The 15,362-nt window shown below is 40.6% G+C and overlaps 1 protein-coding gene across 4 annotated transcripts in view; it reads left to right on the top strand.

Moving 5' to 3' along the window:
• Positions 1-13,832, top strand: part of CNOT9 (CCR4-NOT transcription complex subunit 9) — a 30,764-nt gene extending 16,932 nt beyond the window's left edge. For 3 of the 4 annotated variants that reach the window (XM_058705001.1, XM_058705020.1, XM_058705027.1), the window contains exons 5-8: positions 6,282-6,391; positions 8,932-9,030; positions 9,228-9,319; positions 11,475-13,832. In XM_058705001.1, coding sequence (XP_058560984.1) covers positions 6,282-6,391; positions 8,932-9,030; positions 9,228-9,319; positions 11,475-11,643 — 470 coding nt within the window. In that variant the 3' untranslated portion in view covers positions 11,644-13,832. Of the gene's footprint in view, positions 1-6,281; positions 6,392-8,931; positions 9,031-9,227; positions 9,320-10,518; positions 11,366-11,474 lie in introns of those variants that run through there. The other variant, XM_058705011.1, reaches the window with a different exon arrangement.
• The last annotated feature ends 1,530 nt before the right edge of the window (positions 13,833-15,362 follow it).

The raw sequence follows: 15,362 nt of genomic DNA, 5'->3' as shown, positions 1-15,362 counted from the left end.
AATAGCAATCTTAACTTCGGTGTTTTGTTTTGTCTTTTATAACTTTTGTTCACCAGTTGTTTGTTTTTTGTCTTTGAGGTTGAGTCTGTTTTCACTAATAAATGAGGATATAATAACAAATAATAATAAATATTTGTTAAATAATAAGTAAATAAGTCATATAATGGTTCTTATCAAGTACCATTCTGTGTGTTGTTAATAAGGGTATGAAGCCCAACATTTGGGATTAAATTTAGCATATATGTAGAAACATTTATTGGAATTGTAGGGAGAGTAAAGAACAAGAATTGCAGTCAACAAAGAGTATTATTACAGGGATAAGAATTTGAGCTGGTGTTGTGTTTTGTTTGTTTCTCTTTTCTAACTTTTGAGCTGTTCTCCCGTAACTGCAGATGTTTGTCTTCTGCTTCACCTAGTTGAATTTTTGCATGCTACAGTTAATGTTTCCACATATATTTACTATGGGAGATGTGTCTAAAATATGTTTTGCTCAGGAAAATAATACATTAGCTGTTTCAGATCTCAGACTCCCAGATAATAAAGAACTGTCTTTGGATTTGTGAAAAGTAAATACATTCAAGGTTTCTTTCCAGGGGTGCCTGGCTGGTTCAGTCAGTAAGGAATGCAACTCTTGATCTCAGGGTCGTGAGTTCAATCCCCATGCCCCACGTTGGGCATGGAGCCTACTAAAAGAAGAAGAAGATGGGGCGCCTGGGTGGCGCAGTCGGTTAAGCGTCCGACTTCAGCCAGGTCACGATCTCGCGGTCCGTGAGTTCGAGCCCCGCGTCAGGCTCTGGGCTGATGGCTCGGAGCCTGGAGCCTGTTTCCGATTCTGTGTCTCCCTCTCTCTCTGCCCCTCCCCCGTTCATGCTCTGTCTCTCTCTGTCCCAAAAATAAAATAAAAAAAAAATGTTGGAAAAAAAAAAAAAATAAAAGAAGAAGAAGAAAATTATTTCTTTCCAAACTCACCCTTCAGTATCTTTTTCTCATAGTTTTTGCTCATGTACTGACCAAACAGTAAGAACATTGATTTTTTTAATAAACTTTTTTTTTTTTTTTTTTTTTTTTTTTTTTTTTTTTTTTTTTTTTTGGGACAGAGAGAGACAGAGCATGAACGGGGGAGGGGCAGAGAGAGAGGGAGACACAGAATCGGAAGCAGGCTCCAGGCTCCGAGCCGTCAGCCCAGAGCCTGATGCGGGGCTCGAACTCACGGACCGCAAGATCGTGACCTGGCTGAAGTCGGACGCTTAACCGACTGCGCCACCCAGGCGCCCCAATAAACTTTTTTGTTTTAAGTTTATTTATTTTGAGGGGGGGAGGGGCAGAGGGAGGGAGAGACAACCCCAAGCATGCTCCACACTGGTAGCACAGACCCCAATGAGGGGCTTGAACTCATGAAACCGAGAGTCAGACACTTAACTGACTGAGCCACCCAGGCGCCCCAATAAGAACATTGGTTGTACAGACTTTGTTTTGTTTGTTACTGTTTTTATCTTCAATTTGTGTTCATATCCCTACAATTATAAACCATGGAACAGGAAGTATACTTCAAAAGTTTGGTACTTTTAAGGCAGCTGGGTGGCTCAGTTGGTTAAGCATCCAACTTTGGCTCAGGTCACGATCTCATGGTTCCTAAGTTCAAGCCTGCACATCAGGCTCTGCACTGACAGTGCGGAGCCTGCTTGGGATTCTTTCTCTCCCCACCTCTCTCTCTGCCCCTCCCCAACTCATGCTTTCTCTCTTTGTCTCTCAAATAAATAAACTGTAAAAAGATAAAAAACAAAAAGTTTGGTACTTCTGAGACATATTTCTCAGAGACATTTTATTGTACGTTTAAGGAGTAGCTGTTAATCTCATATACAAGTGAATATTACTCTTTTTTACATCCCCTCTCAAGTGGTACTCTAATTAGAAACTTTTCCCCCCAATACATTGTTTTCTACTTTTAAGTTACAAAACTTTCCCATGAAGGATTTAAAACATGAACAAGGTACCAGCCAAAAGAAAACATTTATATCCTTAATTCTGATTTAAATTATACCCTACTTCTGCTGGTTTTTAAACCACTACAGTTAGATGATGCATTTGGGATCTTGGGATAAACTTAACTGTAGGGGGATAAAAAAAAAAATACTCAGACAGTATAAAGCTAGTTGTTTGCCCTTGCATATATTTTCTGAAACTTAATTTCTCCAAGTCAGTTGAGAGTACAAGCAGAAGGTAAATGTTGGGCCTAGACTTTTTGCTTACAGTTCAAAGGTTATCACAAGGGGCGCCTAGGTGGCGCAGTCGGTTGGGCGTCCGACTTCAGCCAGGTCACGATCTCGCGGTCCGTGAGTTCAAGCCCCGCGTCAGGCTCTGGGCTGATGGCTCAGAGCCTGGAGCCTGTTTCCGATTCTGTGTCTCCCTCTCTCTCTGCCCCTCCCCCGTTCATGCTATGTCTCTCTCTGTCCCAAAAATAAATAAAAAACGTTGAAAAAGGTTATCACAAAAATTTGAATATAAATGAAATGATACATGAAAAATTAGAAAATACTTGAAAGTGAATAAAATAAAAACAGCATATTGGGGCGCCTGGGTGGCGCAGTCGGTTAAGCGTCCGACTTCAGCCAGGTCACGATCTCGCGGTCCGGTCCGTGAGTTCGAGCCCCGCGTCAGGCTCTGGGCTGATGGCTTGGAGCCTGGAGCCTGTTTCCGATTCTGTGTCTCCCTCTCTCTGCCCCTCCCCCGTTCATGCTCTCTCTGTCCCAAAAATAAAAATAAAAAAAAAACGTTGAAAAAAAATTTAAAAAAAAAATAAAATAAAATAAAAAAAAATAAAAAAATAAAAATAAAAACAGCATATCAAAGCTTACAGGGTGCAGCTAAAGCAGGGCTTACAGGGAAATTTGTAGCATAAAATGCTAATACTAGAAAGGAGGAAAGGTCTTCAATGTTCAAACCTTTCCACTTTAAGAAAATAGAAAAAGGAGCAAATTAAGCTAAATTGAACAGAAGGAAGGAAATAATAAAGAACAGACATCATTGAAAATGAGAACAGGACAACAATAGATAAAATCAATGAAACCAAAAGCTGACTTTTTTTGAGATATAATTGACTCATAACAAACATTGTGTTAGTTTTAAATGTAAAGCATAACAATTTGATACATGTATATATTGCAGAATGATTACCACAATAAGTTAAAATCCATCACCACACACAGTTATAAAAATTTTTCTCATGAGGAGAACCTTTAAGATCTCTCTTAACAACTTTGAAATATGCAATACGATATTGTTATTATAGTCATTGCACATTGCAGTCCCAGTACTTACTTATAATTGGAGGTTTGTACCTTTTGACCACCTTCACCTATTTCACCCACCCCCAATTTTTTACTGAAAAAAATTCAGTGGAATTAATAAGCCTGTAACTGGATAGACTGGGAGAAAAAGAGAAAACACAAATTATAAGTACCAGGAATGAAAGGGTGTATGTTACAACAGACCATAGACACTAAAAGAATAATAAGAGAATACTGCTAGTAACTCTGTGCCCATAAATTTGATAACTTAGGTGAAATGGCCAAATTTTATGAAACTTTTCCAGAATATAGAAGGCTTCTAAATCTTAGTAAGGCCAGCATTACTCTGATAATAAACCAGAAAAAGACATTGTAAGAAAACTTTAGGCCAGGAGCCCTCAAGAACATAGATGAAGAAATTCTCCACAAAATGTTGACAAAGCAAGTCCAACAATATATAAAAAGGATCATCATGACCAAGTGGGTTTATCCCAGGAGTGCATGATGGTTTAACTTTCAAAAATCAGTCAATATAGGGGTGCTTGGCTGGCTCAGTTGGTAGAGCATGCAACTCTTGATCTCAGGGTTGTGAGTTCAAGTCCCACATTGGGTGTAGAGATCACTTAAAAATAGAATTTTAGGGACACCTGGGTGGCTCGGTTGAGCATCAGAGTCTTGATTTCAGCTTAGGTCATATCCCAGGGTAGTGGGGTTGAGCCCCACGTGGGGCTCCGCACTAAGCTTGGGGTCTGCTTGGGATTCTCTCTCTCTCCCCCTCTGCCCCCTCCCCTGCTCACATGTGCTGTTGCTTTTTCTCTCATAAATAAATAAACAAATCTTTTTTAAAGAACGGTCAATATAATTGACCATATCAACAGACTAAAGAAGAAATATTGGTTGTTTCTTTCATTAAAAAAAAAAAAAAAATAGCGGACAGAATTCAGCCTCCCTTTATGATAAAAACTCCAGCAAAGTAGAAATGGAGAGAACTTTCTCAACCTGATAAAGTTAAAAAAAAGAATCCTACCATTAAGATCATAGTTAATATGAAAAACCAGGCATTGTCCCCTAAGATTGAGAACAAGGCAAGGATGTTTATTCTCACCACTCCTATTCAGTATCATTCTGGAAATCCTACCTGGTGCAATAAGGCAAGAGAAAAGAATAAAGGGCATACAAATTAGAAATAAAAAAGTAAGACTGTTTATTCACAGACAACAAGGTTAACTACATAGAAAAATCTTGAAGAACCTACCCCAAAAAAGCTACTAGAACTAGTGAATTTAGCAAGGTTGCAGGATATGAGGTCAGTATTCGAAAATGAATCATTTTATGTGGTAGAAAAAAACAGTCAAATTGAAATTTTAAAAACCTACCATTTATAATAGCACCAAAACATGAAAAATTTGGGTGTAAGTCTTACAAAATGTGCAAGATCTGTAGGTAAAAAACTACAAAACAATGATGAAATCAAAGAAGTCCTAAATAAATGCAGAGATATACCATGTTCATTGATAGGTATATAAATGATTCAATGTTGTTGAGATGTGAGTTCTCCCCAAACTGATGTATATGGACTTAGAGCAATTACAACAAAATCCCAGCAGGATTTTTTTTTTAATATAGAAATGACAAGCTGTTTCTGAAATTTATATGGAAAGGCAAATGAGCTAGAATATGCAGATTTTAAAAAGAAGGACAAAGTTGGAAGGCCTGCACTACCTGATTTCAAGATCTACTGGAAAACTGTGGTTGTGAAGACAGTGTGGTATTGGAGAAAAGCTAGACTTGTAAATCAATGGAGCAAAATGGGGAGTCTAGAAATTGACCCATACAGATATGGTTAATTGATTTTTGCAAAGGTGCAAAGATAATTTCATGAACAAAGGATAATAGTCTTTTCAATAAATGGTGGTAGGACAATTAAGATATCCATATGTAAAACCATGAAGCACAATCTATACCTTGTACTCTATGTAAAAATTAACTCAGAATGGATTTTAAACCTACGTGTAAAGTGAAAATTAAATAGTAATTTGATATCTGCTATAGGCCACATTAGTAAATTCTTCTATGTGCTGTTTGGTATGGGGTTTAGAGATTGTAGCATTTGTAGATTGCCAGCTCTTATTTAAGTAAATGATATTACTTTCTAATCGAAAGTGATTAAGTTATTATAGATCTAATTAACTGAGGCCTTTCATACAAAAACTGGTTGATGCGTTGGACAGCTCAGGGACCAGTCATTTGTTTAATGAGGCTCTGCTTCCCTATGTACAGAATAGAGAAGATATCACTGAACTGTGTCTGTTACCTGGTCCGTGGTGTCAGTTTAGAACTCAACAGAATTTAATTGGGATGAATTTCAAAAATCATTTGTTCCGACTCTTTTTTCTATAGATAAAGAAACAGACCTCTAAAGAGAGGGTAACTCTACCAAACTTTGGTAAACTAGTTGCGGGACTAGGATTAAAGTTCAGGTGTGTGTGTGTTTCTGGTTTGGGTACACCCTTCCATGATTGTGCTCTTTGGGGAAAGAGTAACAATTAAGTAACCAAGAAGTAATGTGTTTATGTCCAATGTGAAATAGGATTCAAATTGACACCATTTCTTTGCTACCTGGGGATATCCTTTAGTACTGATACAGAACTCTTCTCTCCTCCCTAAAATAAATGGAAAGTAGATGGTAATGTCATTGTGTAGCCAAGAATGATAGAAAAATGATTTAGATGGCTGAACTGCTGCTCACTATGTGATGGACCAAACCTGGTACCTGATCTTTCAGATGCTGCCTGATAACAGTCAACCTCTGCTTTCTCTTCCCTTTTTTTTTTTTAAACATCAGTATGAATCTGATTCTCTGACGTGAATGAACCACAATGTATCTTCTCTCTGTTATTTAAGTTCCACAACTAGTTGAATGAACACTCACTCCAAAGTTAATTTTAATTAAAAACATTCACTCTGAAATAATTTTGTCCATATTTTCTTTAGGGGCCCTAGTGAAAACAGATGAGCAGGAAGTAATCAACTTTTTATTGACAACAGAAATCATCCCTTTGTGTTTGCGCATTATGGAATCTGGAAGTGAACTTTCTAAAACGGTATGTGTTTTTCAACTTAGATTTTATATTTTGTTGGCTCTTGGACTACTTTATGGTTCTGGGATCATTTTCTGCCTCCCTTCAGGCTTTTTGAAACTTATATGAATATATTTTCTCTTTTGGATAAAAATTGTTATAAAATGATCATTTAAAAATCCAGACCTGGGGCACCTGGGTGGCTCAGCCAATTGAGCATCAGATTCTTGATTTCAGCTCAGGTCATGATCCCAGGGTCATGGGATCGAGCTCCCAAGTTGGGCTCCATGCTCAGCGTAGAGCCTGTTTAGGATTCTCTCTCTCTTTCTCTCTCCCTCTCTCCCTCTGCCCCTCTCCCCAACTTGCTCTCTTGTGTGTGTGCACTCTCTCAAAAAAAAACAAACAAACAAAACAAACAAAAAAAACCATATATATATACATATATATAAATATATACATATATGTATTTTTTTTTTTATCAAGCCCTTCAGAAGAATATAAAGTTAAACACTGAATTTTTCAGTTTTCTCTGAACCCACTTCTCACCACAAATGTATATAATTCCAGGGGCACCTGGGTGGCTCAGTCAGTTAAGCATTCGGCTTCAGTTCAGGTCATGATCTTGCGGCTCATGAGTGAGCTATGCTCGGAGCCTGGAACCTGCTTCAGATTCTGTGTCTCCATCTCTTTCTGCCCCTCCCCACCCCTCAAAAATAAATAAACATAAAAAAAATTTTTTTTAAGTGTATATTCCACACATTTTTTTACGCATACTCAAGTGTATATATGCCTTGGGCTTTTGCTTACTTTGCACTTTAACTATGAATGACAGCCCCCGATTGGGTAGAAAATTCTTATCTCTCCCTATCAGAAGTATGTTGCCATAGCCCTGTTGTCTTCTGATATTGAATGTACAGTGAAATCTTGGGCCAGCAGTGTAAGTTAATCCTTTTGTTGGTGAACTTGCCTTTTCTGTGTGGATGTCTGTAAGCTTCTTTTATTATTTTTAACTTCATTTGATGATTTTGTATCAATCTTTTTCTGGAAGAACATACTCCTCGTGTTTCTTGTTAGTTTTTTTAATTTTTTTTTTAACGTTTATTTTTGACACAGAGAGAGACAGAGCATGAACAGGGGAGGGTCAGAGAGAGGGAGACACAGAATCTGAAACAGGCTCCAGGCTCTGAGCTGTCAGCACAGAGCCTGATGCGGGGCTTGAACTCACGGACCGCGAGATCATGACCTGAGCCGAAGTCGGCCGCTTAACCGACTGAGCCACCCAGGTACCCCAATAATGTACTACTTTTTAAATTTCATGTCATGTGATTTTTCTCAAGGCTACTTTTCCATGTTGCTATTTTTAGCAACATCAAACCTCGGCTCCTAAAGTATGCTTAGTCACATCGAATTAATTTAATTCAATGAATATTTTATTGCTGGGTTGGATGCAAGCAGATGTAATGGTTTTAAATTTTTTTTATTTTAAACATGCAATACAGGGGCGCTTGGCTGGCTCAGTTGGAAGAGCATGCAGCTCTTGATCTCAGGGTCATGGGTTCAGACCCCACATTATGGGTAGAGATTACTTTAAAAAATAAGTAAATAGGATGCCTACATGGCTCAGTCATTAAACATCTGATTTAGGTTCATGTCATGGTCTCAACAGTTGTGAGTTTGAGCCCCGAGTCAGGCTCTGTGCTGAAGGCATGGAGCCTACTTGGGATTCTCTCTTTCCCTCTCTTTCTGCCTTTCCCTTTTGTGTGCACGCTCTTTCTCGCTCTCTCTCAAAATAAACTTTTTTTAAGAAGTAGTAGGAAAAGTTTTACTTACCTCATTTAGAAGAGATAAGGCACAGCTAAATTTCTAAATTCCTCTTGGCCCATGGAAAAAAGAAAACTAGGTTTTCAAACTAGGTTTGGATCTCAACTCTACAACTTAGTGGCTTTGTCACTTGGGACCTTAACCTGACAAGTTATTGATTAGCAGTTATGCCTGGCACATAGTACATGTTAAATAACTGGAAAAGTATCTACATTTTTAAAAATTTATTTATTTTGAGAGAGAGTGTGCATGAGCAGGGGAGGGGCAGAGAGAGGGAGAGAGAGGATCCTACGCAGGCTCTGCACTGCCAGTGCAGAGCCCGATACAGGGCTCAAACTCACAAATTGTGAGATCATGACCTTGGCCCAAACCAAGAGTTCAGATACTTAACTGACTGAGCCACTCAGGTGCCCCCATATATCTATATTTTTAAGAAATTGTTAGTTACCCAGACCTGCCCTTTTATATAAAATGTGAATAACAGTAGGACCTACCTCACAGGTTTATTGTGAAAGTAAGACGAGGCACGTTATGCCTATAGGACAAACTCTGGCACATAGTATTCAATATGGTAATGTTTATTACGAATCTTTTTAACTATGCCTATCTTAGGGAGTAAGTTGTACATAATGTCAGGGTCTCTGCTTAATTTTCTGATTCACAATTATTCCCGGGAGATGAATCAACATTTGGAAGACAAATCTGAGCAACGTTTTAGACTCTTTAATTTTGTTTTACTCCAGGTTGCCACGTTCATCCTCCAGAAGATCCTTTTAGATGACACAGGTTTGGCATATATATGTCAGACATATGAGCGTTTCTCCCACGTTGCCATGATTTTGGTGAGTTCTTTCATCTATCTCTATCCTCCTTACGGTTACTTCTGATTACACAGCTTAGTCCCTTTTGCAGTTGACATTGAACAGCATCCTGGAACCTTATATAATGATTCTTGAAATATCTGATCTCTGATGTCAACTAGAATTATTTTGTATTTTGTGTGTTTTTTCCTACCCCACACCATTTTGGGGGAAAATAGGGTAAGATGGTCCTGCAGCTATCCAAAGAGCCTTCTGCCCGTCTGCTGAAGCATGTAGTGAGATGTTACCTTCGACTCTCAGATAATCCCAGGTAACTAAACATTTACAGGATTTATGGGACTTTGGGGAAATACTCTGGTGAATGGTTGCCCTGTCTCATGGCATAGCTCTTAATATCTTTAAGGTAGGCAAGGGCTGTAACTTTAAGTCAGACAGAACTTAATTAAATCCTTTTCAAATCTGAAGTGCTGAATTTAAAAATCCGTCAGAGGGGGTGCCTGGGTGACTAAGTCAGTTAAGCATCTGATTCTTGGTTTCAGCTCAGGTCATTATCTCACGGTTCATGAGTTTGAGCCCCACGTCAGGCTCAGCACTGACTGTGCAGAGCCTGCTTGGGATTGGGATTCATTCTCTCTCTCTCTCTCTCTCTCTGCCCCTCCCCCCATCTCTCTCTCTCTCTCTCTCTCTCTCTCTCTCTCTCTCTCTCTTTCTCTCTTTCTCTCTTTCTCTCTCTCTGTCTCTCTGTCTCATAAAAATAAATAAACTTTGAAATAAAATAGGGGCGCCTGGGTGGCTCAGTCGGTTAAACGTCCAACTCTTGATCTCAGCTCAGGTCATGATCTCACAGTTCATGAGTTCAAGCTTCACATCAGGCTCTACGCTGATGGTGGGGAGCCTGCTTGAGATTCTGTCTCTCCTCTCTGCCTCTCACCTGCTTGTATGCTCGCTCACTCTCAGAATAAATAAATAAAAACTTAAAAATTCATCAGAGTTTTGGGGGTGCTTGGCTGGCTCAGTTGGTAAAGCATGCAGCTCTTGATCTCAGGGTCACGAGTTCAAGCCCCACGTTGGGCGTAGAGCTTACTTTGGGAAAAAAAAAAATTCAGTTTTGTCTCCCCACTGTAACTCTGTACCCTCCTCTAAAATTTCAGAGAATCTAGTCAGTTTCCAGCAAACCTTATGATACATTATTCCTGTGGTTTGAGCTTTCTATTGCTGCTTCAGGTGGTCAGAAAGAGAAGTATATTTTCAAAGATCTCTTAAGAAAGGAATGGAGCCCAGAGGACTCTTGAATTACATTTTCAGTTTTCTCTTTGATTCCTGTAAAGTCCTTGAACTAATTATTTTATCTGCCTGTGTTCATAATCTTTCTGTCAGAAATCATACATTGTAGATATGATGCATTTTAGAAATGTTTGACCTTTTGCTTTGTAAATCCATAATTCATGCTGAAAGCCACTTGCTCAGGTTCTGCTAAACCACATAATGGGGCAATTTCTGTGTTCCTAGGAATGGGGATAACTCGATTTAATGTGAACGCAGCCTTCTCCCACTGAGGTTATTCAAGCCCTAGCTATTTCTTCAACCATTTTGTCCTGTTCTTCAGTGGTTCCTGTTCCCATCAGTTTGAAAATATGTTTATTTAAAATTCTACTTGTACAAAGAAACCAGACTGAACAAAAGCCGTAACTTTATTTAAAACAGCTTTATAAATCATTACCGTTTACCTGTTTAAGGTTTTCAGATTTGCTTTTTCTCTGATTATCTTTTAAAGAAAATGATACATTTAAAAGTTCATCTGATAATGTTGCCACCATTGTTTTGTTTTTACTTCTCACCTTTTATTAAACCTTTTAACTATGAAGCTGAAGCAGGGGCGCCTGGCTGGCTTGGTCAGTAGAGCATGCAACTCTCGGTCTCAGAGTCCTGCATTCAAGCCCCACATTGGGTGTAGAGCTTACTTTAAAAAAAAAAAGGGGGGGGGGGGAAATAAACTGAAGCAGTTTTTGGAAAGACACAAGTTTATACTGTTCAGAATTAAAGTTCATTCATTTATCATAATGAGTCAAGTCATCTCCCCTGTTCATGCACTGACTTTAGAAATGTTTCATTTACTATAACCCATCTATTTCTGTCATGAGCGTATTGACAGTATTTACTGTAATGAATCCGAAAGCAGTTGGAATTCAGGTGAACTCTTGCACCACTTCATTCCATTTTGCTTTGTCATGAAATTCCACATTGAGGCATCATTCTGAAAATATTCACAGACGACAGATCCTGGAGACCTCTGAGCCCATGCCTAATACAAGTTTTAAGGAATTTTAATGGATTAAGATACCTTGACTGAACTGCATATTCCCAGGATTCATTATGTGTGTATCTAAGACAGAACTTCTTCTCTGTCCCCCAAATGTGGGTTTATTTGCTGGTCTCCCCGGTTGGCTTGTTTGTCTCTGATGTAGGGCACGTGAAGCGCTCAGGCAGTGCCTCCCTGACCAGCTGAAGGACACGACCTTCGCCCAGGTGCTAAAAGACGACACCACCACGAAACGCTGGCTTGCACAACTGGTGAAGAACCTGCAAGAGGGCCAGGTCACCGATCCCCGGGGTATCCCCCTGCCCCCTCAGTGATCCTCCCCCGCCCCCTTCCACTGCTCCCCCAAGTTGGGGACAGGAGGGGGAACCTGCGAGGAAAACAGCTCAGGTTTTACCGCCGACCGGGAATAGACAACCTCAACGCTGAACTGCACTGGAGAAGAGGGGCAAGGTGACCCCGCTTGAGGAGTGTGGGCTGCCATCTCAGGCCGCCTCCAGGACCTGGGCTCCCTCCACTCCTCCCAGGAGATGGGCTCCTGACACAGCAGTCTGCCACCACAGCTCCAGGAGGGTGTCCACACCAGCAAATGCTGTGTCTGCAGCATGCCCGAGATGGCCCTTCTCCCCCACCTCCACCAGCCACTGGCGGGGAGGGGAGGCAGGGTGGTGGCAGCAGCACTGTAGGCATGCTGAGCGCCTGGGACCAAGCCAGGTGGCGGTTTTTTATTTTGCCTTCCTGGAAGACTCAAGATGTGTCTCTTCATCCTCTCTCTCAGTATTTGTTTACTTTGGTCTTTTGTTTTTAATGTCAGAGAGAGGTGTGTTTAGTGGACACAAGCTGTAATACTCAGCAAAACTTTGTCAATTGGCACTGTTTACAAGTCTGTTAGCTGCATAAGCTTAATAAAAAGTTGGTCTGGGCATTACATCCCCTCTAGCAGGCCCATAGCTGCATGAACTGTGGGGAGGAATGGGAAGCAGGGGATAGAGAAAGCCAAAGGACAACAGGACCCCACCTCCTCTTTCTGTTCCCTTTCTGTTCTTCCACCCCCAGTTCCAGATGCCACAAGGACCCTAACCTTGTTTCTGGCTCCAGCTGCTAGCTTTTCCAAATCTCAGTGCTTTTCTCTTTTTTACATCCCTCGTATTAAAACTTTAACAGACGTCTTAATTCATCAGGCTGTCCTGGGAGGGTATTGTACTGGGGGAGGAGAGACAGCAGTGGACCTCACCTTGAATTCCAGTCCTTGGAGAGATTTTCTGGGTGACTTAAAGGGGAGGTGCCTGGGATCAAGATGATAGGCTACTCAATCCCGTTCTTTGCTTTAGTATGAGTTCCTATAGCTCCATCTGTCTTCATAATTGTACTTGAAGTGGTATTGGCTGAATGAACTCATGTTATTCAGATTTAAGATGGAGGACTGGACTCTGCTTCTTCACTTAAGTCTCCTTTTTTTTTTTTTTTTTTTTTTTGGACACATTCCCTGTTGGTCTATGGGAATTACAGGGTTGACACTAAAATATTTCCAGCTTGTTCATATTGTGTCAGAGAGTCCCCCTTCTATCTTTGGAGCTCTAGATAACTCTTCACACTCCATTGGCTTGAATCTGTAACGTGGTGTAAACTGTCTTGCTTTCCTCTAGTCCTTCCCCCTGCCAACACCTGCTTGCTCTCTCTCATCCCCATCTCCAATCACAGATGGGATTACTAGTCAAGTCTAGAGAGAGACAAAGTATTTTCTGTCCACATCTTACACAAATGAAGGTGCCTCCAAACAAGTTGGGCCAGGAGGCGGGGGGCTGTCTGCAAGCAGCAAGCTCAGAGAAACCTTTGCAGAGACAGTTTTGCCAACATGAGGGCTCTTTCAAGCCGACTTTCACCAAGAGAGCCGGCCTTGTTAGTTGGCTTCTGTCTCTTTAGAACCGAGAAAGTAGTAATTGAGTAGCCTAGATGTAGAAAGGGTAGAATAAGCACTTATTCCCCTGCCTTCCAAAAATGAAGAGGAGAATCAGGTCAGCTCTCCGTCTCAAGCCTGAAGAGAAGAGGTCTTGGAGAAAGCAGAGAACAACATGGACCAGATAGACCTCTGGACCTCCTTCAGCCCTTAGTTTGTGATCTGGAGAGTCCAGCTAAGATATCCCTTATTTTTGCCAACTGCCTTCCTGCTGAGCCAAAGTTTCTCATTCCCCCTCCACTGAGGAAGCAGCTGAGGCCCAGGGCCTTGCTCCCTGGGAGATTCTCTTCTCTCTCCATCTTTTGGTGCGTTGGCCATGTTACCGTGCCAACAGTGTCTTAATTCCTGTTCCATCTATTCTCAGCTGGTCTTGGACCGCACACAGGAGTTGGGGGAGGGGTGGAAATGGGTATTATTCCTTGTAGTTGATCCTGATGCCTTATGTGTATAAAGAGACCCCTCCATTTTTTGTTTTCCATCCCTCTCACACTCTAACAGGATTGAAATAAAACCTGTTTCTGATTTTATAAAAATAATTTTTCCTTTAAACTGGAGACTTGATTTTGTCAATATCTAGATATCTAGGCACTCTGGTCACATGATCCTTGTCACCCCTGCCCCTACCATCTGTTCAGCTACACAAACACACTGTTGTGCCAAGAGAGCATTGATGGTTCCTTTGTGGATAGGTCCCTTGGGAAAAGTCCTGCGGATGTATCAAAGCTGTTTGGGAGGCTGGAGTCGTGCCCTTTATCTGGTAAAATATCTTCCTGAAACAGAACCTCACTCCTGCCTGTAGTGGCCAGAACTTAATATGGGAGAGACTTCTATAAGTAAAGAGGTAGTGCTTGAAACATTTTATCACAGACTTTGATATTCATTTCCTTCTGAGGCTCAAGACTTAGCACACATCTCCTTAGTTTCCATGCCTGTTTCTGGCTCTCAGCGAGACGGAGCCAGCCTCTGCTTCCAGCTTTTTTCCAAGGCACTGGGGGACCTGTGACCGAGTGGTGGAACAGGGCAAGGAGACGCACTGGCTGCCTTGAGAGCACTGTTTCCTTACTGTCTGCATAGCATTCCCCTGCTCACTACCCCTGCTGCTCAAAGGCTGAGAGGTGGAGCAGATAAAGTTCTTGCTGTCAAAAGTCCAAGTAGAACATTTGGAATAGGGAAGAATAGAATGAAATGAGATTCCTGAATGCTGTGGAATTTTTAAACTATTTAAATACATTTATTTCAAAGCTGATCTAACAGCTAAGTTGAACAACAACATTAACAGACCTAATGACATACAGAACACTGCACTCTAAACCGACATTATACATACTCTCTTCAACTACACCAGAAGCATTTACCAAAACTGGTCATAGCAGACCACCAAGCCTCAAAGTTTTTCAAGAAAAAATTAGAATAATGTTCTCTGAACACAGTGGAATTAGGAAAAAGAAAACTGGAAAGTTCCTAACTTTAAAAAGCAAGCAGTGCAGTTCTAAATGGCACAGAAGAAATCACAAACGTAATTAGAAAAAAAGATAGCCGTATCAAAACCTGTGACACGCAGGTAAAGTAATACTTAAATAAATACTACTTTAAATTCACATGTTCCAAAAGAAAGGATGAAGTGATCTAAGTTTTATGTCAAACTGGGAAAGGATAGCAAATTCAAAAAACAGTAAGATACAAAGAGCAAAAGTCAATGAAATAGAAAACGTGCAATAAGGAAAATGAAGTGGGAAGTCATTCCCTTGAAAACGTCAGTGTAATTGATAAACCCTTAATAGACCTTAGATCGGGGGGAAAAAATGTTAGAAAAAGTCAGGGTGGGGGGAGCACCAGGGTGGCTCAAATATCCGACTTGATTTTGGCTCAGGTCATGATCTTGCGGTCATGAGGTCAAGTCCCCAGTCAGGCTCTGCACTGAGCAAGTGGAGCCTGCTTGGGATTCTTCCTCTCCATCCCTCCCTAACTCATGTACACACGCTCTCTCAAAGTAAACATAAAAAAAAAAAAAAAACTTACAAATTACATTTTGGCTTTTAAGAAAGGAAAAAGGACATCACTCCGATCTACACTCACGAA

This window comes from Neofelis nebulosa, chromosome 2 (assembly GCF_028018385.1).
Source record: "Neofelis nebulosa isolate mNeoNeb1 chromosome 2, mNeoNeb1.pri, whole genome shotgun sequence".
Taxonomy (NCBI): Eukaryota; Metazoa; Chordata; class Mammalia; order Carnivora; family Felidae; genus Neofelis; species Neofelis nebulosa.
The sequence above is the reverse complement of the archived record's forward strand: the minus strand, read 5'-3'. Positions and strand labels throughout refer to the sequence as shown.